A 25,624-nucleotide genomic window follows, 5' to 3' on the forward strand; every position below is an offset into this window, starting at 1 on the left:
ACTATTATATAATAAAGAAAAAAATATCAAAAGAGAAATCAAAATTTTTGGAAAAGAAAAAGAATTGAACCATTTGTCGTGTGAAAAGTATTATGTGAACGCGTTAAATGTTATACAATGATACATTAACTTGTTAAGTATAAATTAAATAAATAAAACGTGATACTATCGAATAATCAAAAATGATACATTTTTTTTCAATAATCAAAAATGATAGAATTTTTTTTTCAATAATCAAAAATGATACATTTATTTTTTCAATAATCAAAAACGATACAACAGTTTGTACAACTAACTTCTATAATCAAAAAGCATCACCTCCTTAATCAAAAACGATATATTTGCGTCGGTACCGATATTCTATGTACCGATATAAATTGCCTGTACCGATAAATTTTTGTTGTCCCATTTCACAATTAATAAAAAAACCTCGTTGTACCGATATTATATATAATTTCGCGATGTATAGTAAGGTATACCGATATTTTAGGTTACACTGATTTAATTCAGGTCGGCACTATAAACTTGGCCTGAATTAACAAGAGGATTTCCATCATTCCATCCAAGTAATTAGATTTTTTAGATCTTGTTTCAACACAAAATGTGAACAACTTTTGTTTCATGAAATGTATGTTAATGAGAAGCTATAATTTAATCTTTAAATAAACTCGAGAGTTTGCATAATGCCTTCAAGAATTAGACTTTGGCCTACATTATGATTCACTATGTAATGATAATTTGATGTAACGATATATTTTACCCAAACCAACAGCATCGGTATATTGAGGTCTGACTGTATACATGTTATTTTTGATGCAAGGTTCATTGATAATCGAACACAAAATTTATATTGAGAATGTATATACATATAAAACAAGTACACATGTTTAAAAATTGGAAGTAAAATCTTTATTATATTTTTTTGTAATGTAATATATGAGAAAGGGCTGGCTGGAGGAATGTAACAATAGAAATATATGATGCTATCAAAAAGGGAAGGAGTTCTCAGATCCTAAGTCATAAATGAGAATCCCAGCATCAAGTTATTTTGTAATATTACCTCTACTAATACTTCCTCTAATGCTACTGCTACTGCTACTGTTATTACTACTGCTACTATCAGAAAAATTAACTGATTTCTTATTTCACTTCTTTTCAACCCATTTGATGATTTTATCTATAGAAGTTCTTTTTGGCGATTTTTAATGAACTAGCTAATTTACTAGCATTAAGACCAATTTCAATTGATAAAATGTTGTACATTTGTGTTGGAGAACAACTTTCCTTTTCCTTCTATTATTAAAAAGGGCTGTAAATTTGACCTAATATGTTTCATATTCATCTGTATATATGGAAATCGGAATATTGACTTATGTAAATGTGACTTATGGAAGAGAATTAATTAGATTCTACTAGAAAAAAATAAGGCGTAGTAAAGCACAGATAAGTATATTTGCATGATGTGATAATTTTTTCTTCCTCTGTATGACCTACTTTGAGATATCATATCATTTTTCCATTTAGCTTCTGTACACATTCTTAGACTGTTCTTTTAAGATTATTATCTTGTATTCACATTAAATTGACTATAGTAAATTTCTTAGATGAAAAGACATAGTTATTGAAATTGTATTAAAAGGCTTTTCTAGTAAAAGTGTCAGCCTTTGATAAATTCTTTGCACTATATATTATGCTAGCAAATACTAATCCTATTCTACACAAATCACTAGAAAATAGTGGTTTATCAGGTTTAGAAAGAAATTCCTCCTTTTTTTTAGAAATCTACTTGGAGTTCCAGTAATTACTAAACTGAACTGATCAGTTTTCAGTTTTCAGTATTAGTTTTATCATTTTTCAAACAGTCTGACTTTTTATTTTATGATTGGCCAACTGATAATCTTTTTTAGTCTATATATATATACAGTTTTATTTTTTAATATAGTTTTGTAATAAACATTGAAGTGTAGTAAATTTCAGTAAATTAGTATTAGTAATTGGTAATTACCAGCCGGTTTAATTATACAGTTTACTAATATCAAAAATTTGGTAAATTACCAATCACTAGTGTTTTGCATAAATCAAATCAAATTGAATTTAGTTAAATTCAGATTTGATTTGATTTGATTTGATTTAATTTAAATTTGATTTGAATATTCAGTGATTTGATTTGATCTGATTTAAATTTGATTCAAATTTGATTTGAATAATTCAAATTAATTTGATTTGATTTGTGATTTGATTTGATTTAATTTGATTCAATCCAAATTTGATTTAAATATAAATTGGATAATTCAAATTAATTTGATTTGATTTAGTAATTTGATTCAAATTTGATTCAAATTTGATTAAAGCTCTATATAAGCCAGTTTACGAGCCAAAAGTACTTCAAGGCTCACAAGCTAACTCACAAGCTAATATACTTTTAAAGTACTTTTGGTTTACAAGCTAGCTTATATAGAGCTTTAGATTTGATTTAGATTCAATTTGATTTAATTTGATTTAATTCAATTTGAATTTAATTTGATTTGATTTGATTTGATTTGATTTGATCAAATCAAATTACTTTGAAATTTGATTCAAATTTGATTCAAATTTGAATTTAAAATTCAGATTTAATTTATGAATCAAAAATATCAAATCAAATTGAATTAAATCCAAATCGAATTTGAATCAACTTGATTTGTCCAAATCTTTTGTAAAACATTACCAATTACTAATACTGAAATTTAGTTTCAATTTTAGTATGACTCAAACTGAAACTAGTAAACTATGCTAATCAAACCCTTAAATCTACTTAAATATACAGTCAGACTTCTATGTACTGATATTTTATGTACCGATAATTACCTGTATCGATAAATTTTCTATGTTCCATTTCATAATTAATAAAAAAATCTTGTTGTACTGATACTAGCCATTAACCTGTTGCTTTGCAATGGTATACATACATATAAAAAAAGCGTGACCTGTATGTAACAATTAATTCTGGCCAGAATTATGTAATCAGTGCAGAAATTTCCTTTTATGAAGTATTTGTGAAACCAAAATTCCCTATTTTTGTGGGAAGCAAAATTTCCTTTTTTGGAAGTTAGTATAACGTCACGTGATAAAGTGCCCAATAGGAGCGATGTTACACAATTCAAATTTATTTATACAGGGTAGTCTAAACATTACGGTTACACACAAAAACAATTATTATATAGTATAGATTATATATAATTTTACAATGTAACATATACCAATACTTTTCTATGCTTTTTTTTAATTAATACATAGTGAATGATATATATGGGATTCATTTATACTACTGTATTATATATATTGTATCACTTATATTACTTATTATATAATAAAATATAATAAAATATATATAAAAGTTAAGGTTGCTTGCCGAAACCTGTTTGGCCTAATGCCGAAAGGTGAAACCTCTTATATAGTGCCAAAACATGCCGAAACCTCTATAATAGGTTTCTCCGTAGTTTTGGCATAGTTGATCATAAGATTTGCATATAATTACGCCAAGTTACACCAATTAATAATATAATTTAGATGATCAAATAATCTACAGATAAAAGATTAAACTTCAATATTTTACCGTCGTCTTAGGGCTTCTTTTAAGCTTTATCTAGTGTTAGAATTTTCATTTCTAACTCCCATATTAATATTATGATATTACACGTTTTTACAGTTTTTTTTTAAGGGGCTTATATTCATTAAAAAAAAATGCGTAACATGCATTTAATAAACCCAATTCCGTCATCTCCTTAACACTGAACTAAAGTTTCTTTTACTTTCTTCCGTTTTCTTAATAATAATATTAATAATAAACTGTTTCAAATGACTGATCACATAGAAGATTCACCCATTAAAATGAAAAATAGAGGAGGTCGGCCACCTAATAGCATTTGGGAAGATATTAATAAAGGAGAAGCTGTTGGTTCTGGCAAATTTGCCGCCTCCTGCAAGTACTGTAAGAATACATGGTCACGCGGTGAAGTTTCAAAGCTCAAAGAGCATCTTTCAAACCATTGTCCAGATGCGCCAGCAGCAGTTGTTAGAAGGTATATGACTAAAGTAATGGAACGGCAAGATAAGTCCAAGTCATCCAAAAAAAGAAAATACTCTGAAGGTCAAAGTAACATGGATGATTACCATGATTCAACAGAGCTTAACGAACAAAGATGTACACGAATTAATCGTGCATTAGTTAAATTTTTTATTGCGTGCGGAATTGCGTTTAGAGTAGTGGAACATCTCTTTTTCATCAATTTTATAAAAGAGCTTAATGCCGGGTACAATACACCAACAACGGAAGTATTAGTAAATCAACTACTTGAACGTGAATTAGCTCAAGTGAACTTCAAAGTTAATTCTGAGCTTGAAAAGGAAACGAATTTAACGTTAGGTTTGTTAAATTAAATAGGCTATCATACGTCATTTTTATTTAATTGTCCGGAGCGAAGCGAAGGACTATATATGTTTACGCACTATGATGATCTATGGAAATAACGTGTAAATTTTCAATCACGTGAGTTTCTCTGTCCAGGAATTCCAAGGCGTTATGCTGCTAATCAGCAGAAAATTACCAGAATTCCAAGGCGTTATGCTGCTAATTAATAGAATATCGCTACATCTTTATTATTATACCTCGCTCCAGACTTACAACGGTTCCCATTTCCTAGTCTTACTTACTATATAATATTAATTTATAATTTAGCCTTTGATGGTTGGACGTCTGGTACACATCGTTCAATTTGGAACTTCATTGTAATGACTCCGTCGCGTAAAGAATATCTTTATCAACTTTCTGATTTGTCTGAAAATTCGCACACTGCAGAATATCTAGTTACGGTAATTGAAAAGGTTATAGAAGGTATTGGAGAAGATCGAATATGTGCTGTAGTTTCCGATAATGCGGCCAATGTTCGTAATGCACGAAAAATTATACATGAGAATCATCCAAAGATTGAGAATGTGCGATGCGTTGCACATTCTATCAATTTAATTGCATGAGCCATTTATGACTAAATAATATAATTATATTATTTAGTCATAAACGGCTTAGACTAGATTATTTAGTAATAAAATAATCTAAGTATGACTATAAATAATCTAAATATAACTAAATAATCTAAATATAACTAATTAATCTAAATACAGTATATCTAAATAAATTAAATATATCTAAATAATCTAAAGTTAATAACCTAAATATGATTAAATAATCTAACTAAATAACCTGTTTGTGACAATTTTCTGTACCTAGTTATTTTTCTTACTATATTCCTTCCCTTTGAATTCGCTTTTCTTTAGCTTTTTTCATTTATTATTTGTGATCATGTGATTAAATAACCTAAATATTACTATTACTAAATAATCGAAATGTACCTATTTTTATTTAATCCTATACACGAATAATCAGCTTCCAATATAATTTATGATATTGGGATTCTACGGTTGATTGGTTGTTAAACTTTATGTTGAAGGTCTGGCTTGTCTGCAATTGTTTGGATCCCAAGTTTTATGATGAAGTTTCTGCCATTCTGTACCTCTTTGGTTACCTGTTAAGGATTCGAGGGTGCTTTCCTTCTTCACCTATTTTGTTATCCATCAAAATGCCAAAATATGGTAAAAAATATCGTGTCAGGTGGCGCAGTAGATCTGCGATTAATTTCGGCCAGCACTATACCATAATTTCAGCCGATCTTTTGGGCATGTGATTCGAGGATCCAGCTTGGCACCATGATGGTGACTTGATAGTGTCCTGGAACTTCTGTGGAGCTGTCATGGAACTGGCAGGGAGCTAGAAAGGTTCTATTATTTTGCCAGTTTTAGGCCAGCTTGGGTGCTGAGTTATTATGTTCAAAGATCTGGCCGAAATTGTGGAATAGTACTGGCTGAAATTATGGAGCGAATTTTGACTGCGCCTACTGCGCCATGGTCACGTGATCCTGTTACGGCACCGAACACCCTTTCATAGTTGCGGGCTAGTAACGGGAATGTTCTGGGAATGTTTCCGGAACCCAATGTATATGCATTTGTGCAAAAAAAAAAATGTCTAAACAAGTACAAATCATAAATCCTGAAACTGGACAACAAATCACACTAGATGGCTTACACAATATTGCCGGCTAAGTTTAATTCTACTTTCGTCTACCTATTTGTCTCCAAGAGTGAGGCCGGAGGTATTATGCTTCTGAGGTTTTCGAGGTATATCGGCGGGATGTTGTAAGCACTTCCGAGGCCCAATCATAGTTTATTCTGGGTCGAAGCAGTGTGTATGCCGATTTTTGAGCGTCCCTAGTGTCCCTAGTAAAAGTAAAGTTATAGGAAAAAAAAAATATCGAATCCATCCTGTATGTATGCCGTCACCAAGAAAATTTGTTAGTGACTCTCTTAGTGACGCTCTTAGTGACACCCTTGTATGCCTTTTTCGGTGTTTGGGGACGCTCGGTTCTCTTCTTTTATATTTGTCACTAAGTCACTAAGAGTCACTAAGAAAAAGTAAAGTTCTAGGAAAAAAAATCGAATTTTTTCTATGCTACTCCTATGGCTTATATGCGATATAGTATGATACATATATGACATATGCGTGATACATATATGCTAAAAAAAAAATGAAAAAAAGTTATGGAACTCGGATTTTTCTTAGTGACTCTTAGTGTCATAGTGACACCTATCTAGAAACCTTCTGATGGCTCTAAAAATGTGAAATAGCTATAAATTTTGTCACCGAGAGCGTTACCAAGAGTGTCACCAAGAAATTCTACAATTTATTGTAGGTTCGTCCAAAAGGCCATAGGGATAGTGACAACTTCTTATTCTTGTTTAAGTTCTCTCGATTAGCCTAAAATTACTTGAGCGGAATCTCTTTGGGACCATCAGCTTGCTTAGCCAGCTTTTTTCGATGGTAATGTTCCTTCGATCTATGTTTTTTGCATGCGTATCGCAATAGTCATATTTGGATCTTGTCGGGTCACCACATTCTTTGCAAAGAACTTGCCTAGAATTCCGATGGACTTTACATCCCTTTGGATCAAAGCATCTCCGATTACATACTTCTCCAGTTCTAAGAATATATGGACAATAATAAAAATTCCAGGATGGTGGTTCTCTTTTGAGAACTCGTGTCTCCTTTTTTTCGCCTTCCATTTATATATATCAATTAATAATCTTGGGGAATTATTTTCATTTTGAACTTTTTTCTTGCGAATAATATACCCTGAGTTTTGGTATAGCTATAAATTATCTTAATTTGCTTGAGAAAAAAAAATGACCCAATCCGACTTCTTCGAAGACGCCCCCGCCCTTTTTCACCCAGAGGCTGAAAAAGAAAAAACATCATCAAAATGGAGTGGTCGGGTAATCAGATATGGGGTGAAAGTTACTTGGCGGGTATCTCAGCCCGTGATAAATTAGCTATGAGAAATGACGAGAGTTCGACTTTAACTCTCAAAGTTGAGATAGCGAATCATCGAGATATTCCATTCGTGTCATACGACATAGAAGAAGCTAAAGAGTATATTAATAAAATCCCCCATTATGTTCTTCGAATCTATGGACATCTCATTAATGGTCAGAAGGCAGTCGTAACTATCACTGGTATTAAGGTTTTCTTCGATATTCGCGTTCCCGAAAATTCGAGTATTCCTAAATTCTGGTCCAAAATTAAGGGTATACTTACTACTGGAAAAGACAACCAGGGGAATAGAGTAGACATGAATCTGATCCGAAGGGAGTGCATAAAGGCATACCCTATTCGTGGCTACCATGCGGAAAAAAAGTCATATCTTCGCATCATTGCACCTAATAAAGATATAAGGTTCACTGCTCTCGATATCATTTCAAACTATAATTCGGAGGCTGATCCCGAATGTAAAATAGAGACAGCTTCTGATGATACAGGTACATATTATCGTAAAGTTGCGAGAGAGTATAGGATACCACTTTCCGGATGGGGGTTAATAAGAGACTACAAATATAATTTCGGAGCACCATATTATGCTCGTTCCCACCTTTGTCCACATGCGTTTTATGTCCATATCAAAAACTTCCGCCCCATAGACGATTTCGGACTACTTTACGGAATCTATCTATCTTTTCTATTTACTCGTGACCGAGCATTAGTTCTAACATGGGACATAGAAACATACGATTCACGTGGATTAGGCAACTTCCCAGAAGCGAAAAATGACACGTCCCAGGTTTTTACGATCTGTATGACCCTACACTGGAAGGACGACTCAAAGCCACTAGAACAGATATGCCTTGTTGATGTTGAGACGGCACCAAATCCGCGCTGGACAACCATCATATGTGGGAACTAAGTCAATTTATTAAAAGCTTTCGCTTTATGCTGGAAATCTTTTGCTCCAGACATCCAGCTCGGTTTTAATGACTCTGGTTATGATTGGCCATTTATAGTGGAGAAGGCCACTAAGTTAGAAGTCCTCGGATGGATGATTCAGCAAATCTCTGCGAACCCACATAAGAAAGCTAATGCTCAATCTATTCTCACTTGGAATTATTTCAGTGGAACTGGAAAGCCACTAACTAATGGTTTCTTCCAAAAGAGCCAGTGGGTAAAGAAAACGGACAGGAGTCCCAAAAAAATATTAGGCCGAGATTCCATTAATATCAAAATCCATCCAACTTTAGACTTCGAATCCTCCTTTCTTAAACTTCCCGGGTGTGTGCCGATTGATGTTCGTGCAAGTTTTATGCAACTCCACCCTCACTCTGAAAAAACATCACTTAAATTCTTCTTAGAAAAATGTGGTCTCGATGGCAAAGCTGATATGCCCATGAGCAAATTATGGGAGTATTATTCGGAAGCAAGGAATGGGACTTCCGACTCTTCCGTCAAAAATATGCATGAAATCGTAAATTATTGTGTTATAGATGCTTTACGTTGTCAGGAGCTCATGGTTAAAAATAATGTCATAAATGATTATAGAGAAGTTGCCTCGATCGCCCACATATCATTATTTGACACACATTATTATGCCATAGGAATGAAAGTAGGTAATCTCTTGGGCGCTGAAGCGTGGGCGGAGGACATTCTATTCAGCATGAAAACTTCTGATCAGAAAGCATCTGGGAAGTTTCCGGGAGCATATGTATTCCCACCTGAGAAAGGTCTTGAAAATAAGCGACCGGTCACGGGTTTGGACTTCGCTTCCTTGTACCCTAGCATAATTATGACTTATAACCTCTCATCCGAGAAGATGGTCTCAACACTTTTGGAGGCCGATGAGTTAGGGAGAGAGAATAAAGTGCTCCACAATATCAAGTTCAAGTATAATGGTAATCCTATACGAGCCTGGACTATACGGCATGGGAATAAGCCTGATCAGAAAGGTCTTTTCCCAAAGATATTGGAGAGATTGGGGAGAATGCGAAATGAAATAAAAGCCCAGCTAAAGCCCATTGGAAAGAAAAAGGAATATATGGGAAAGGTCAAAAGTAGAATGGATGCCAGCGGATCTATCTCAATAGCGGACGCATTCAAAGATGTTTTGTCCTCGACGAAGAATATGAAGAAGCGTGCTGAGATGGTTAAAATCTTAGATCCTTTTATTGATTTATCGTATGATAATTTTATAAAAGAATACAGTTCTGTCTGCTTTGCCTATGAATCTTTAAATTCTAAGCAGAAAGCCATTAAATTGTATATGAATTCATTCTATGGTGTGACGGGTAGAAGTGGCTCCCCATTCTACATACTCGAACTTGCTGGAGGTGTTACTTCGGCTGGGCAAGAAATTATCAAACGTGTCACAGAGTACGTTAGAAAGAAAGGCTTTGGGATAAAATACGGTGATACCGATTCCTTATATCTCACTTGTCCAGATTCCTATTTTGAGAAATACGATCTGGCTTATAATGATGGGAAGGGAGAAATCTCTAAACTAGAGTATTGGACCGAGATGGTCAAGACTACTATGGGTGTAATAGAAAAATTGCGCAATGATGTGAACACTTTCCTCAGGCTCAAGACTAGATCGGATTATCTTAAAATGGCCTACGAGGAAGTACTATTTCCAGTAGCGTTTACCAGAAAGAAAAAATATTTTGGCATTGACCATGAAGAGACCCCCAACTTCGAACCAAGAGAGCCTTTTATAAGGGGAATAGATACTGTGAAGCAGGGTAAATCCCAAGTTTTCAAAACTATAGGGGATCGTATTATGCGAAGGGCTATGGATATTAATAACGTCCAATCACTCCATGAGATTGTTGAAGACATTCTCAGGGATGCTATAATTAATCATGAGCAGTGGAATTTTGAACAATTTATAGAGACTGACGCTTGGAAACCCGATAAAGATAACAAAGCTGTTCAGCGTTTTATAGGAAGAATGAGAGGAAAGTATGATAGTAAAATTCCGATACCAGGTGAGCGCTTTAGTTATGTAGTAACCCATCCCGATACTACCTTCGATTTACATGGTAGAAAGTTAAAACCAACTAAAGGCGAAAAAATGGAATTCGCCGATGTAGCTAAGGAATTGGGGAAGGAATTAGATTTATACCATTATTTCGAAAAAACTATTATTGGCCTCTGTGCCCGATTTATCATGTATGATAAGAAGTATGAGCCAGAACCCTCAAGTCGAATCATGCGAATCGAAGACCCGGATGAGAAATATAAGCAAATTGATGACTATGCTCAAAACAAGGCCAAGTCATGGCTTGAGGGATTCGTAAAAGAAAATATCATAGTCAATGGTGTTACTTCCAAGATGATGGAATCTCGTGGGATTGCTTATAAGCGTGCTTACAGAACTGCGGTCAAAAAGGCACAAGAAATGTTGTATCAAAAGATAGGGTACTTATACGAAATATTTCATGGCGAATGGCTTAGCTACGAGATTTTCATGATAAGTAACCCTATCGAGGTATTATGGGAGAAATTTATGAAATGCGCTAGGAAAATTTCAAAAGATAAAAACCTCTCGGTAGATGACGAAATGAAGGAAAAAATATGCTCTGATTTTGCTCGATATCCTAGCGAGCTTGCAAAGTGTATTGAAGAGTATAATTTATTCTTTCACAAATTGGTCTATCATATGCGTTACAAAGAGCATGTGTCAATTCCAGAAGAAATCAGACCAGTTGCATCCATGCGAAAAAATGAGATAATTGCTGACCTACCTTCCTTACCTCACATATCAGAAATTGGGGTACTAGATGAGATTAGTAATTTATGGTATTTCCATCTTGAGGATGTGACCGAGCCGGAGGCAGTAAAGCAAAGCACTTAAATAAATTATATTATTAAGTATTCTAGCGGAGGTATGGCAATTTCAGCTAAGAAAACTTATAATATTATTTATATATTTTTTCTCGTGCAATAATACCGGCTAACTTCAATTTCAATCTTCGATCTTCCGGCCTCCGATCATACATCCCGACCTCGGATATGCCCAGAGAGGATAAAAATAGTTCCGGTTAGGAGAATAGTCAGTATTACTTTTTTTCGATGAATTCCAGTATTTCCTGACCACAAACCATATAACCGCAATCAGTAGAAAAGCAAGTATGGAATATAATACCATCGGCGACATTAGAGAGTTAATAACGACAGGAACAGTCACTGATGCTAGAGGCATTTCTTGGGACAATGGTACTACTTCTGCGCCACCTGAATGCTTCGCAATCCCTTTTCTCGAAATGAAATTTTCGGAATGTGCTGGTAGACTATGAACGGATTGATTAGATAGGGTAACTGCCTGGTTTCGAGAAACCATCTCATCCCGGGGTAATAGCTCTTGCAAAGCCTCTAATATATTTTCTCTGGCAAAACTTTTATCGAGTTCCATAACTTTATTTTCAAGACCATGATTATAGACGAGGGGTCTTAGATCATCACTGACCCAACCTGGAATCTTTTGCGATGAATCATTCATAGGCGGAGGTGGAGTATTAGAGAGATCTGCTTAAGGTTGCTTGTCTAAACCTCTTCAAAATCCTACGATTAGTTTCGTCAAAATTTTACTATAGATTTATTATAGTTTCGGCAGAGTTTCAGCAGTTTCGGCATTTATAATAAGTTTCGGCAGTTTCGCCTTTCTCCAAAGTTTCACCAGTTTTTTAATATAACTTTAATATAGTTTCGGCAGAATTTCGCTTTTCGGCGAAACGCCATCTTGCCTAAACCTCTAGGTTTCGGCAAGCAACCTTAGATCTGCTATTTCATTATCTTTCTTTGAGATTATCTCTTGGAGACGAGAATTTTCCTCCATCATTTTTAATCGTTCTGAAGACCGAATATCTAGCTCCCGTTTGTATATGTTATTCGACGCCTCTATCCCCTTTTCCATACATTCTATTTCATATTTTTTTGAATTTCGATCTTCCTTTACTTGTTCTAATTCAAGTCTGAGAGAATCGATCTCTTTGGGGTCAGGGTCAGATGGGTTGGTCCCAAAGGGACCGTTTATTTGGGCCAGATTCTCTATCATCCCTCCTATTACATCCAAACCATGATATGTACGCTCTAGATCTATGTCCTCCAACTTACCTTCCAATTCACGTATTTTAACTTCAAGAGAGAGAATCTTGATCTTGTCAGCGGACGAAGCTTTCTGGGTCAAAGTTGCCTCTCTTTTTAGTGTTTTAATAGAAGATTTGAGCGATTGGATTTCAGCAGTATATTTGGCTTCAAGCTCACGTTGGCTCTCAGAATGAGACTTTCGTTCAGAAATAAGTTGGGATCTAACTTTAACGCTAGACGCATTTAACTGGCCAATCTTATTCCCAATATCACTATAGCTTCGCTGATACTCCTTTTCTCGCTCATTGTACTTATCTACCAGTTTTTCACTGAGATCATTAATCTCAGAGTTAAATTCAGTAACGGATCTTAATTTTTTTTCGAGCTCTTGCTCATATGCACTACCCAGCCGATGACCAGGTTTTTTATAAGAACCACCTTCTCTATCTTTTATATCATTCAATGTATGCACTTTGGACATAATATTAGCATGGTTATATATTAGAAAAAAAATGCACGAATAAATTTCTGAGATAATAGACATAATCTGTTTATTCAGAATAATACATTCTTTCTAAATATCCTATTTATCCCGTATATCTTATACGTCCAGAATATTATCTTCCTATATATCCTGTATATCCCATATTTTCGGAATAATACATACTTTCTATATATCCTATTTAATAAATTATTTTGGAGTATTATATTAGATATAAAAAAATATTGCTACCATGCTCAGACAACGCATGAGATGTGAGTCCCCTCCTTTTTCACCAGCCGATTATGATCATATTATGCAATGTGCTGAAAAAAAGCCTAGAGATAAAGTTTTAAAGGATTTAACAAATAAATATCGCACATCACAAAAACGTATTTATCAGATCTGGAGAGGTGAAGAAAAAAATAGGGTTGCGTGGAATCAACCAATTCATATGTCAACAGCTGGTCCTGGAGGGACTGCTTCGCTTTCTAATATAAATGTTGTGGACGGGCAGATCGAGCCAAAGATCCAAGGCCAAGACGTTTCTCCATTTACAGAACTGGAAAAACAAATACGTGATGCTAAGATAGAGCCTAGCAAATCTATTGATTCAGTTTTGGAAGAAGGTGGGAAGGCAAAAAAGGCCGGAGGGAAGAAATTGAAGTCCAAGGATGGGATACCACCGCTAATACCATCTCCTATCCAGTCTCAACCAATTCCCACGTCGCATGAGAAGATAGTTGAAAGAAACGTAAAAAATATAGCAAATATGAAGAATATATTAGAAAAATAACTCGCCTATTCTCTGCCTTAAGCGCCTTCGGCAAGAAGTTCATCATAGCGCGCCTGTAATCTTTCACAATACTCATTGATTTCTGCATTATATTTAAGAGTGCTATATAGCATTTTTTCAAGTTCCTTATAACTCACTTTTTTTTTAATACATCATCATCCTCACTTAAATCCTGCAAAATACAGTCCGGAGTCGAGGATTCATCACATTTGGAAGTAGTGGTCGCACAATTCACCTCGAGCTTATTCTTGACCTTATGCATATTAATTGGGATAAAAAATTCCTTACCATTACACTCTAGTCTCAATTCCCGCTTTGATGCAAGTAAATCATAATTATATTTATCAAGAAGCGTGTTGGGTAAGATTAGCATCGGCTTAGGGTATTTGACTACAGCAAAATCAGCATATATAGTACATCCGGGAGCGAAATTTACTGGGACATTTCTGACAATTCCAAGGGATTCTGTGGGAGTAGTAGCAATGCCTCTGAGATCATGTTTTTCTTTTGTATCAATTTCTAGCTTTGATCGTTTAGAGATATCATCTGTCATAATCAGAAAATTAGCACCAGGATCAACTATGGCACCCGGAATGACTAGATGCTTGATTTTGCACTTAGTAGTAACAACATCTGTGGCGGGATCTTTTTTCTGAACGAAATCGATTTCCATAGGCTCATTTAGAATTTCGTCTTCCCCACCTGAGTCTGGAGTTTCAGGAGTATCCGAAGTGGAGTCATCTTTACCATCAATCAGTATTCTGGAAGCAGAATTCTGCGATTGAAAAAAGGCTATGATGTCGCCAAACTTTTCATTAAGCACCTTCTCAATAATTTTCTCAATAATATTTTCCAAGCGGGATTGATTATCCTGTGACAGGGATTCTGAACTTCGCTTTTTCTTTTTAGAGAAAAAAGCTGTCTCTATATCTGTTACCTCTTGAGACTTAGCCGTAAGGCGACTCTTTGATTTCTTTTTTAGTGAAGAGGAAGGATTACTCGATTCTTTCTTCACTTTTTTTTTGCCTTAGTAATATTAATATTAATATCAGCTTCGGACTCAGATTCGGATGAAGAACTCGAACCAGAATCAGAAGAGTCATCAGACAACATATCAGAGTTAGTGTCCGAACCCGAATCTGAATCTAAAGTGGCAAGATTTACTTTACCTTTTTTAGACTTACTCTTCTTTTTTCTGGGACACTTACGAGAATTGTGACCAGTTTTACCACAATTAGAGCATTTATGCTTGGCTAACTTTTTGACCACATTAACCATTTGAGAGTATTTTTTGGAAAGCTTGGTGTAATTGGTATTATTAACACCCAATCTCCTTATTAATTCGTCATTAATATAATTATCTAAGGATGTAAGATCTTTTGGTGCATCAACTGGCATTCCCAACCGCACTGCGCGTATATACATCTTTTCTAAGGCATCATTATTTTGGGGTTGTGCCTGAATCGGTTGAACTAACTGTGCTTCAAGGGAGGCTATTTTGGAATTTAACTTATCAATCTCAGCTGAAGAATTACTCTGATAATTTTGACCCCATTTAAATTGGGAGCACGCTCCAGCCACATGTCTTTTAGATTTGTAAAAAATGCATTAATACCGGCAGGAGTGACAGCTCGCATCCATGTATAAAGATCACCCGACAAGTGATTCTTAAGAAATCCTACAGTTTGGGCATCACCATCTGCTACACCTAATAATAAAGGTCGGATTCTTTTCTTTTATCAAGTATCTGGTGAGTCTGTGGGTAGAAATTTTTCTTGAGTTAATCTTTGAAGTGCCGACTGCCGACTACCTACTGTTTCTCGTTGATAATGTGATCTCATCCAAGCGCGTAAAGTAGCTGGAGTATTAATATTAGCATTTCCGTTATATGGGTCTTGGGCAGGAACTGGTAAATATTTTCCTCCCATCTGAGCTTTATAAATATCACACTTGACAGCATCATCAAAATCTCCGGCATTTGCATTTTCAAGAACAGTCATATGTCCTTGCGCGAATGATATTGATTGAATAAGCCTATCCAAATAATCGTCAGGAGGTTCTTGGCCTGTATACGGCTTATTTTTAGCAAGAATAGGTGCAATCAAATTTAATACTGGTAAACGTCTAGCGTCAGCCATATTTCCTAATGGATTATTCTGAAGCGCCAAAATTTGTCCCTGCAAATTTAAAATATTCTGGTCTCTTTGCCTAATCACTAGTTGGAAAACAAACTTTTCACGTAGCAATTTACCAATGCGGGTTTGTTTTCTTGCTATAATAACTAACATCCTATTTACCTGGTTTTGGGCATTGGTCTGCAACTGTCGGGTATTTTGCTGAAGACGGTTAGTATTTCGCTGATACAATAGCTGTTTAGCAAATTTTTCTCGTAATAGTTCCTGAATACGTCTATCTTTATCCTGATATGAAAACATCCAGCGACAGGATTCTTGCCTCTCATTATTATAGGCCAACATAGCCAAGTCCCGCTCTCCTTGAGCATTGTCCCTTTCTCTCACAGTTCTTTCAACTCGAACTCGGGATTCATCTAATAAACGTTGAAATCGTAAATTCTAGTTTCTAATATCTCTTAACTGATTCCCAAGATCCCGTTCCCGGTTATTTGTATCATTTAATATGTTCTGATACTGATCACGCTCGGCTGTAATATTTTGCAAAGTAACCCGAATAGTATTTAATGAGCCTCTGATACCATCTATAACATTAGCAGGATTCTGCATAGGAGTACCAACTCCCCTAATGTGATTTTCAATTCGATCTAACCCTCTATTAACATTTGCGATAAGATTGGTCGTTGCCATATCTAAAGCATTTATTGAGATTTTTTTATCTATGAGAATCCAGATTCTTGCTTTAAGACTCCCAACCTTATTTTCAAGCTCTATGATTCGTCCATCTTGAATAGACCTAACCTCATCTTTGAATTTCTTATCCTGTTGTAAAACCCTAAGCTGTTTTCGCAAATCGGATATTTCTGATTTAAGTTTCTCTATCTCTTTCTCATGTGCTATGATAGTATTATCCTGTATTGAGATAGTTCGATAACATTGCTCAAGCTCTTTTACCAGAGATCGAATTTTTTTCTCATTGCTCTTATTAATGAAAATCTCATCTTGAAGCTCACCACGAAGCTCTTGATTCGTATCTAAAAGCTGTGAATATGTCAGATCAAACATGGTATTATTCAGCCCTGATTTATAGTACTATCATAATAATCCTACTTTGAGAATGAGTCAACCGCAAATTGTGATAGATCCCGATGAAGAGCTCCGTATAGTCTGTAGACTTCTATTTTATAATATACCCGGTTTTCATCCCAATGCAAAAAAATTACATAAAGCATGTCAGGAGGAAGGATATTCTTTTCGATTACAGGATATCGCAAAATGGGTAAAATACCAATATAGCTACCAAATCTATCAACAGCCATTGCCATGCAAAGCTGAGGCGAGTTTCTCAAAAATCAAAATTCCAAATAAGGTGCACCAGTGTGATATTTTGCTCCATACTCATGATGACCAGGATGGAAGAAGGGTATTCGTTTGTAGTTTTCTAGTCATAGATGTGGCAACACGTTTTAAGGCTGGACGTTCATTAACATCAAGAAATAGTTTGAAAATCTGGAATGCGGTCGAAGAAATATATGAGGACCCCTCTAATCCTCTTACATGGCCAGGATTATTGATGACTGATGGTGATGCTTCGTTCCGAGGTGCATTTTTACGAGGGATGGAACAGCATAATGTTCCAATACGTGTTGTCGACCTTTATAGTTTCGAGAGCCTGGCTTTGATCAAAGCATTCAAGAAAAATCTAGCAAAATTAATATATAAGGTCCAATATGCTATAGAGGGGCGATTGGCCGAAGGAGAACGATCAAGACTATGGAATAAAATTCTTGAGAAATACATTGATTTTATGAACAATAGCAAGACTCGCCTTATCGGAATGTCACCAGCTCATGCTATGACTTTGGAAGAGGTCGAATCGAAACCTTCTAGTAAAGCTAAACGGGCAATTAGGAGACACGAAGAGATAAAGTTAAAAAAGGGTACAGCGGTTAGATATCTATTGAAACCGGGTGAGCTGGAAGGTGATCACAGGCATCGAGCAACTGATCCGTACTGGTCATTACGTGTATACAAGATCAAAAGAGTTGTTGTCGGAAGGAATCCACCACAACCAGTCTTATATTATCTCGAGAATGAGCCCATTGAATCCACTGCTCACTTGATAGGACGGAACCCCAAGTGACCCTTCAAATATGAGGAACTTCAAGTGATTGAAGAATCTGATAAAATCGAGTATCCACCAGATGAATTTATGCAAAAATACCACCTTACTGGATTCATCCATTATGTTAATGCTTCCAGTAGTAAGTCAGTTCAGGCCGTGGATTATGCCATGAAGCGTGATGGGCAATGCCTTAGAAAGACCGGGCAAATAAATGGTCATGATGTGTATCTTTGGTCTTGCAAGAATGGTGCACACCAGTGGGAGTATCCACTAAAATATATTATGAAAAAATTCGAATGGTGTCCTCTTTGCCATCATAGAAGCGGTGAACGCCAATGCCGATATATTTTTGAGGATCTACTAGGCAAGAAATTTCCATCATGTAGGCCGAATTTTTTGCATGGAATGCAACTTGATGGATATAACGAAGAGTTGCAACTAGGATTCGAATTTCATGGCAAGCAACACTATAGTCTTAATTCAATGTTTCATAGAAGAGGCCAGATAGATTTGGATGAACAGAGAATACGCGATCAGAAGAAGCAGGATACTTGCAAGGAGCAAGGTATATGTCTTATCGAAGTGCCTTATACTGCGGATCTTTTTCCATACATTAAGCATACACTAATCGAGAAAGGATTCTTGAGTAATTCTTCAAGTTAGGTCGGAGAGAATTATCTTCTTGGTAATTTGCAAGATTATTTTTAGAATAATATTAGTAATAGTTCGACATGAAAATAAAGAAACTTGAGCCAGTTGAAAGGTTTGTATACCATATCGATGAGATTAAAGATGCCAAAAAATATAATGGACACTCAAGTGTTCCCCAATGGCCTTTCACCCTTGGAATCTTTGGCCGTACTAATACGGGAAAAACTAATGAGGTTATTAATCTCACGCTCAGAACTAAGCCTTATCGAATGTCTAAAGGAAAGAAAGGAGGGACACGTTATATCAAGTGTGATGATTTGCTACTCATCGGTCACAATCTTAATGAGAAAAAATATATGATCCTTAAAACAGTGTATCAGACAATTGCTAATAATCCAAAGCCATATCGTGAAAATATTTCATTCCGAGCTTTGAAGCCTGATAAAATTCCCAAGATAGATTCATTTTCTCCGGACAGGGCTACGTTAGCTATATTCGAAGATCTATGCGCTGATCCAAAGGAAGTGCAGAAGAAAATTATTCCTTATTTCATTGAAGGGCGCCATTACAATGTCAGTTCGATATATGTATCCCAGAGTTACTTTGATTGCCCGAAGATAATACGAAAAAATCTCTCACACATCTGCCTATTTAACGGCTCCTGCACTACGGACGAGCTTAGCAGAATCGTGTGTCAATATGCTAATGACTGGCGCAGTGTAATTAAGATTATTGATAAGGCATTATGTGAGAAAGAATTCATTGTTTTCGATCTAACTGTACCTCGAGAGCATCCACATAGGATACGTATTGGCTGGGATGTACCTCTCACTAATGAGTAGAATTTTCTTAGGTACTAAGGACGAAATGTATATTTTTTCCTGGTTTCTAGATCATATTCAGATTCATCACGCCTCTTCGCCCATAATTTCCTTTCATGAGTACTAGAATATATTTCCGGTTCTATAGTCACATCACTATGCTTCGTATTGGAAAGGATCTGATCAACAAGAGCGACAATTTTCCCGTCCTTAGCGGAAATAATATCCTCCAGATTCCGGCATCTATTCTCTAACAGGTCAATGGATTTTTCGGCAGACGCAATAGCTTTTTTCGTATCAGGAATTATACTTTTGAAGATAGCTACCGAATCTGATAATTGGGTGACTTTCCCACCACTCTCCTCCAAAGACCTGGTCATGGCTACCTCACGAGACTTATATTGCTCTTGCAAGTCGAGAAGCTCTTCAATCTTTTTTTCCAATGCCCGTTTTGATATACACAACTCCTCATTTTCTTGCCTTAACGAAGTTTCACAGTCGCTGGTAATAGGCTTCATCTTCTGACGCTCTTTTTGCTTAATATAATTTCCAACCGCCTTATTTAACAAATCTTCCACTTCGGGATGGATACTACTTGCCTGTTCTAACGATAATGGGTGTTTTCGGGATATAAGACGGCGCCATATATCTATCTTGATGGAACGAGGAAGCTGGTTAAGTTGCTTTGAGTAATATACATGAAAAGATGGGTTTAGCATATTAGTCATTTCTTATAGATAATAAAAAAATTTTGAAAATTCAAGAATTTTACGTATTTAGAAATTCTAAGAATTCTGAGCATTCGGTGAATTTAGAGCATTCTGCACCCACATAGACGAAGTCTACCAGGATATAGTCATACGCGTCAATGTCGCGAGAGATCTGCTTGAAAACCGTGACACGATCAAAAATCCACATGACATCCGATCATTGGTCAACAAGAAAAAAATCATTTTGGGCGACAGGCCGTCGCTGAAATTAATACATGATCATGTCTTTCGAGATACAGATAGCAAATTTTTTATTAATTCGTTCACCCCTCAAATCATAGATTTTTGGGTGATAGATCTCATGATAGGATATGCTTTGTGAAGTGCCTGACTAACATTTTTTCGAATTTATGAGAAAAAAGCGCTTATCTTCCAATTTCGCAACTCTAGCCTTAAGCTCAGCATTTTCGGCCTTAATTTTATTGTACTCGGCCTCAAGCTCGCCAATGTATTGTTTTAATGAATCGATCTCACTGGGATAATTTATTTCAGATTACATGCTTGCGTAATGTAGTATTAGTATGTTAATATTCAAAAATAAAAAATCATGTGATTTTCCCTCACGGCCCGTAAGTGAAATTTGCCAAGAAATTTTTTATTATCTGGTGCATATCCCACACGAAAAAATACAGAGAATATGTAAAAATAATCGGCCACCAGGGCACTTTATTGATATAGGAAAAATAAAATACAAATATGTTATGTTAGCATAGCTAATCTAAAGAAATGTTTTTAGAAATTCGCACTATTTTTCTTGCTTAATCTTCCAGCTTCACGTGGAGGAGGACTTATATCACTCGTCTTCCTTGATCTTTTTTGAAAACTATTTACAATACTCTGTAAATTTACGATAACCCCATTCTGGAATTAGAGATTTTTGTATAAGTATCATTATATAACTAAGTATTTATTTAGAAATAAGGAAAACACTTACTCGCAAAACTAATAGAGCATGAACGAACTCTTCGATTTCCTCAACTGACTCTTTATCAAGGGGTATTTTTGCTTTAATGACTGGAAGGTGGTATTTTACCTCTTTTTCCATTATTAAACCATGGATCTCCAGATACTTACCTGCAATATTAATCCCGAATCCTATATAATTTCGATAGAATGTTTCTTTCGTGCATTTCTTTACAAGTTCTTTAGTGCCATCCAAACAGAGTTGAACTAATTTATTATGGTCATGGCAGATTTTATCCTCATCGGTATCCCATTTTCCACTTTCAAAGAAAACGATTTCCTCCCACTTTTGACGAAGATAAGCACGGAACATGAGATCAGGTTTATCTCCTCTTGATCCAGTTTTTTGCTGAACTTTGCGGTTTTTGCTGGCTTTACTTTGACGCTCAGCCCTAGTAACTTCAACCTCGTAGTCTACAGGTAAATGATACATAGCCATGTCTATTAAGCGAGCAATGATTTCTACTAACGTATTTTCAGATCCTCCAGAAACTCTTTGAAGTGCGTTCAACTTAATCTCCTGTAAAAGAATATCAGTAATCCCACCAGCTATACGTTCCTTGATATGATCATCTTCAATCCATTGATCATGCGTTACAATGTCTCTCGAAGGCAACACAAATTTTCGTAATTTATGAACTTCATTTCTCTTTGATATAAATTCGTTACATATTTTCTTTACTCCCGCATCTTTGCTTAAGTTTCTTATATTAGCCTTCTCTCCCTATAAATATAAGAAGTAATTAATACATGAAATGTAATTTAGTAGCTAATTCATCAAGGAAAAAAATAAAGGTATACATACAACAAGGGATTCGTAATTACTTTCTGGTATATTATATTTTTCTGAACTAAGGTCTATTACTCCAATACACAACGGATCATCGTTTGATATTTTATTAATATCAATATTACTTATTGTCGTAAGAATATGTTTGTGCGCTGGTGTATCTTTTTTCTAATCCAATCGAAAATATTTATTTTATGAGAAAAGTTCAAAAAATAACATGGGATCGAAATTTCTGAGACAAGAAATACATAGATTGATTACCTTAATTTTATCTTTCAAAAGCGTTATATTATTTAAGGCTAAAGTTTTCCAATTTACTTCTTCTTCGAATTTTCCTCGTAAGAACCCCATATCTTTTAATGAAATTAGCTCGTTTCTAACGAATCGCATCTAAAAATAAATAGATGGGTTAATAAATTCAGGAAGACATCATTATTTTATTTTTGCGCAAAATCCCATCCTAATCAGAATTAGCCGGCATTATTGTCCTTAAAAATCATCGTAAGTATAATGAAAGAGATTCTCGCTGACAATATGTCGCTTTTTCAATCGCACTACACTTATTTTTGTCTAGACAACATATTCATCATGTTATTCCTATTGTGTGAAGAACAAAAATAATGTAAATTACTTGGTTAATATTCTGCAACGATTTAAGATGCTGTTTACGCTTATCATCATTGATCTCATTTTCCATATCCTTTAATATTTTCATAAGACAATCGAAATCTTCGTTTTCCGATTGGATTTTGAAACAATTCCATTGTTGGGTAATTACGCTAGAAGTGGTTATTTTATCCAAGGAAGAGGTTTTTAAAAAGTTGTATAATGGAGCGAAAATTTCGGCTGATGAGCTAGACATAATTTACTAATTTAAGATATAAGAGTTTTTGTTAGTATATGCCTGGTAAAAAATAAGCAACTATAATTTCAAATTTCATATACTCTCCTTTTAAATGGTTTGCAATTTCCCCATTCACGTCTTCTCTGAGCCCGAGTTTATGTTGGGGTCGAAGCGGGAGAATATGCAACAAACCTTTACGCCAAAATTTTGTGTTCGAGAATAAGGGCATGTGGAATGTGCATTGAAGATCTTGACATTTTCAAAGGCGTTGGGGATAATGCATATACGAACTTTTTTTTCGCTCGCCCGACCGCTCAGTAATAAAGCCCCTAGTAACATTATATAAATATACTCCGATCGAAATCTAGTAGAAATAGCCTCTAGCATCGAAGAAAATAAACTCATAAATAAATGCTATTCAGATAGATAGGGAAAAATTCGAAATATTCTTGGGGTCGATTTCTTATGTGTGAAAATTAATTTGTCGCACAAGCAGTCACACAGAGTTACAGATGATTTGCGGTGTATCACCCATTACATCATATACACTTTAACAAAACGTGCTAAATTATGTCGCACATGCCAACATGCATTGGCCTTGAGGCGCTTCGCATGGCTGGACAATATATTATTTTATTGATAATATTCGGAATCTGGGTCAAGGACTGATCTGGAAAATTCGGCGCACAAACTCACAATTATATCTAAATCCGAGAAATTTACAGTAAAATACTTTCCTAGAAGATAATATGTTCTTAACGTTGATGAATCACATATGTTTTGTATTTCTACCGATTTACTCCTATATTTCTCACAATCCGAAATTCTGATGAAGTATTCATAATTATATTTTTTATGAATACTATAATATTTGGGATTCCGTGGCCATTTTAACATGTCAGGCCAATATGTACCTCTAACAACTATATAGCCTTGCTGATATAATAATTTATTAACAAGTATTAATGTTACAAAACCTAATCGATACCATAATTGGACTCTCTTCTCGTATATCCAATCATTTTTCACTGAAAAGCAATAATCATCATACCAAATTTGTCCTGAAGGATGATATCCCCATTCATTTTTCATACCTAAAAACTTCTTATCGTTAGGAGTAGCATCATTCCTTACTATCTCCCAAACTTTTTTTGCCAAAGATTCAGGTCTCTTCTTGTAATTCCTGTAAGCTTGCTGGATAACTGTTGCATAGAAATTCTCAAACTGATAGTTATATTGTCTCGCAATCAAGAATCCCCAAGAGCGTTTCATGATAAATAGTTATATATTAGAAGATCTAACCTAGAATAGGCAGATCATGCATAGCATATTTTTATCCCGCATAAATTTATGCAGGTGATACATTTCACTATTATACTAGGCGATCATGTATGCAGAATTCATTTCGCAAAAAAATAAAGTATAATAAATGTTTGGCCTCAACATAGTCGAGAGATACATAATGTTAATATTCGGTTGAAAGATATTGCAAAGCGCCTTAATGGCTAAGTCTATTTTCTTCCTGCATTTTTTCGCACAGAATCGAAATATGCTTCACTAAGATTGCCCAAATCAGTCAAGCCAGTTAGACAACCGTGAGTACTCTCCCATCCCTCAATCTCAACATAGTGCCTTTTGGCTGTTTTACATACTGAGATGAGATAAATAATTCGCCTGTATCACTTTTATAATTTGATGATTGATAAGAATTAGGTGAAACTATTTCTTGCCTGGCAGGCGAAATACAAGCTGGCTCAGCACTTGGCATAGTATTTTCTGCCATAGTCATTTTAATCTGCTTGTATGTTTCATAGGTAATTGAATCACTATCATAATCATATGATACCAATGCCAACTTATCCTTTTCTGAATGTGAAGTAGATTGGGAGAAAAGCTCTAGGCGAAGACGATTAATTTTAGCCTCTTCTTGTAATATATATTGTTTATATTGCCAGATCTGAAATTCCCTTGCATCAATAGATTTGAGAATTTCATTTCTTCTTGCATGTTCATTCGAAATAGTATTTCCAGAAATACATCTCTTCAAGTGGTTATCTTGATTGCGACGATTAAATACATACCCTCTAGGTATGAAAACTAAGGAGTCACATACACTACAATATATATAATCGGTTGGATGTTGTCTGTAAACTTTATCATTTTCATACATCTTTCCATACATTATAATATATCCATTCTTAGAAAGGATTCTTGGATTCTCTTCAAGTATTTTCTTAAATGGATCACGGATACGAGAACACCACATTTCTGGTGTTTCGTAATCATGTCTTTTTGTTAAAGGCAATAACGCATCAAGTATTCTTATATATTCTGCAGAGCCTCCATAAGTATTGTTTGCATCAATTAGCTTAGAATATGTTTTACTATCTAAATCCATAATAGTGTTTTAGTAGATTACTGTATATTGATTTTTAGTGATTTATAGCGTTTTTAGCAAATTCTAGCAATTATTTAGCAACTTATAACTAGATAATATCATCATTCAAATTTATACAGATTTACTGATTAGCGATTAGATGATTTGTAGCCGATTTGAGAGACTACACACTGTTAAACCCAAATACATTTTTTCTGTGCTATAGAAAAAAAAAACTCAATACATAAATAGACCTAATTATTTCTCAAACATCGCCTAATTAATGCTGAAGGGGATTCGTATTCATTGTAATACCATTCCCGTATTATTTTATGTAAATCCTCATGGAGATTGATAGGTATATCTGTTCCATCA

At 35.0% G+C, this 25,624-nt stretch overlaps 6 protein-coding genes across 6 annotated transcripts; 1 reads left to right on the forward strand and 5 right to left on the reverse strand.

The window, feature by feature from the left end:
- Positions 1–12,164: 12,164 nt before the first annotated feature.
- Positions 12,165–12,980, reverse strand: OCT59_028224 (uncharacterized protein; the record flags this gene model as incomplete). The annotated part of the gene is made up of 1 exon (XM_025324100.1): positions 12,165–12,980. One exon carries the CDS (start codon positions 12,978–12,980, stop codon positions 12,165–12,167), a length of 816 nt encoding a protein of 271 aa, XP_025187998.1.
- A 253-nt stretch (positions 12,981–13,233) lies between these two features.
- Positions 13,234–13,776, forward strand: OCT59_028225 (uncharacterized protein; the record flags this gene model as incomplete). The annotated part of the gene is made up of 1 exon (XM_025331427.2): positions 13,234–13,776. The coding sequence occupies one exon, from the start codon at positions 13,234–13,236 to the stop codon at positions 13,774–13,776; it is 543 nt and encodes a 180-aa protein (XP_025187999.1).
- A 133-nt stretch (positions 13,777–13,909) lies between these two features.
- OCT59_028226 (uncharacterized protein) lies at positions 13,910–15,914 on the reverse strand (the record flags this gene model as incomplete). The annotated part of the gene is made up of 4 exons (XM_066147145.1): positions 13,910–14,790; positions 14,862–15,269; positions 15,392–15,509; positions 15,591–15,914. The coding sequence occupies 4 exons, from the start codon at positions 15,912–15,914 to the stop codon at positions 13,910–13,912; spliced, it is 1,731 nt and encodes a 576-aa protein (XP_065993886.1).
- Positions 15,915–16,349: 435 nt separating this feature from the next.
- On the reverse strand, positions 16,350–16,973 carry OCT59_028227 (uncharacterized protein; the record flags this gene model as incomplete). Its single annotated transcript, XM_066147146.1, has 1 exon — positions 16,350–16,973. One exon carries the CDS (start codon positions 16,971–16,973, stop codon positions 16,350–16,352), a length of 624 nt encoding a protein of 207 aa, XP_065993887.1.
- A 3,944-nt stretch (positions 16,974–20,917) lies between these two features.
- On the reverse strand, positions 20,918–24,144 carry OCT59_028228 (uncharacterized protein; the record flags this gene model as incomplete). Its single annotated transcript, XM_066147147.1, has 8 exons — positions 20,918–21,136; positions 21,210–21,962; positions 22,044–22,196; positions 22,290–22,418; positions 22,660–22,882; positions 22,974–23,064; positions 23,164–23,201; positions 23,606–24,144. The coding sequence occupies 8 exons, from the start codon at positions 24,142–24,144 to the stop codon at positions 21,008–21,010; spliced, it is 2,055 nt and encodes a 684-aa protein (XP_065993888.1). The 3' UTR covers positions 20,918–21,007.
- Positions 24,145–24,457: 313 nt separating this feature from the next.
- OCT59_028229 (uncharacterized protein) lies at positions 24,458–25,270 on the reverse strand (the record flags this gene model as incomplete). Its single annotated transcript, XM_066147148.1, has 1 exon — positions 24,458–25,270. One exon carries the CDS (start codon positions 25,268–25,270, stop codon positions 24,458–24,460), a length of 813 nt encoding a protein of 270 aa, XP_065993889.1.
- Positions 25,271–25,624: the final 354 nt, after the last annotated feature.

Source organism: Rhizophagus irregularis, chromosome 8, assembly GCF_026210795.1.
Source record: "Rhizophagus irregularis chromosome 8, complete sequence".
Lineage (NCBI taxonomy): Eukaryota > Fungi > Glomeromycota > Glomeromycetes > Glomerales > Glomeraceae > Rhizophagus > Rhizophagus irregularis.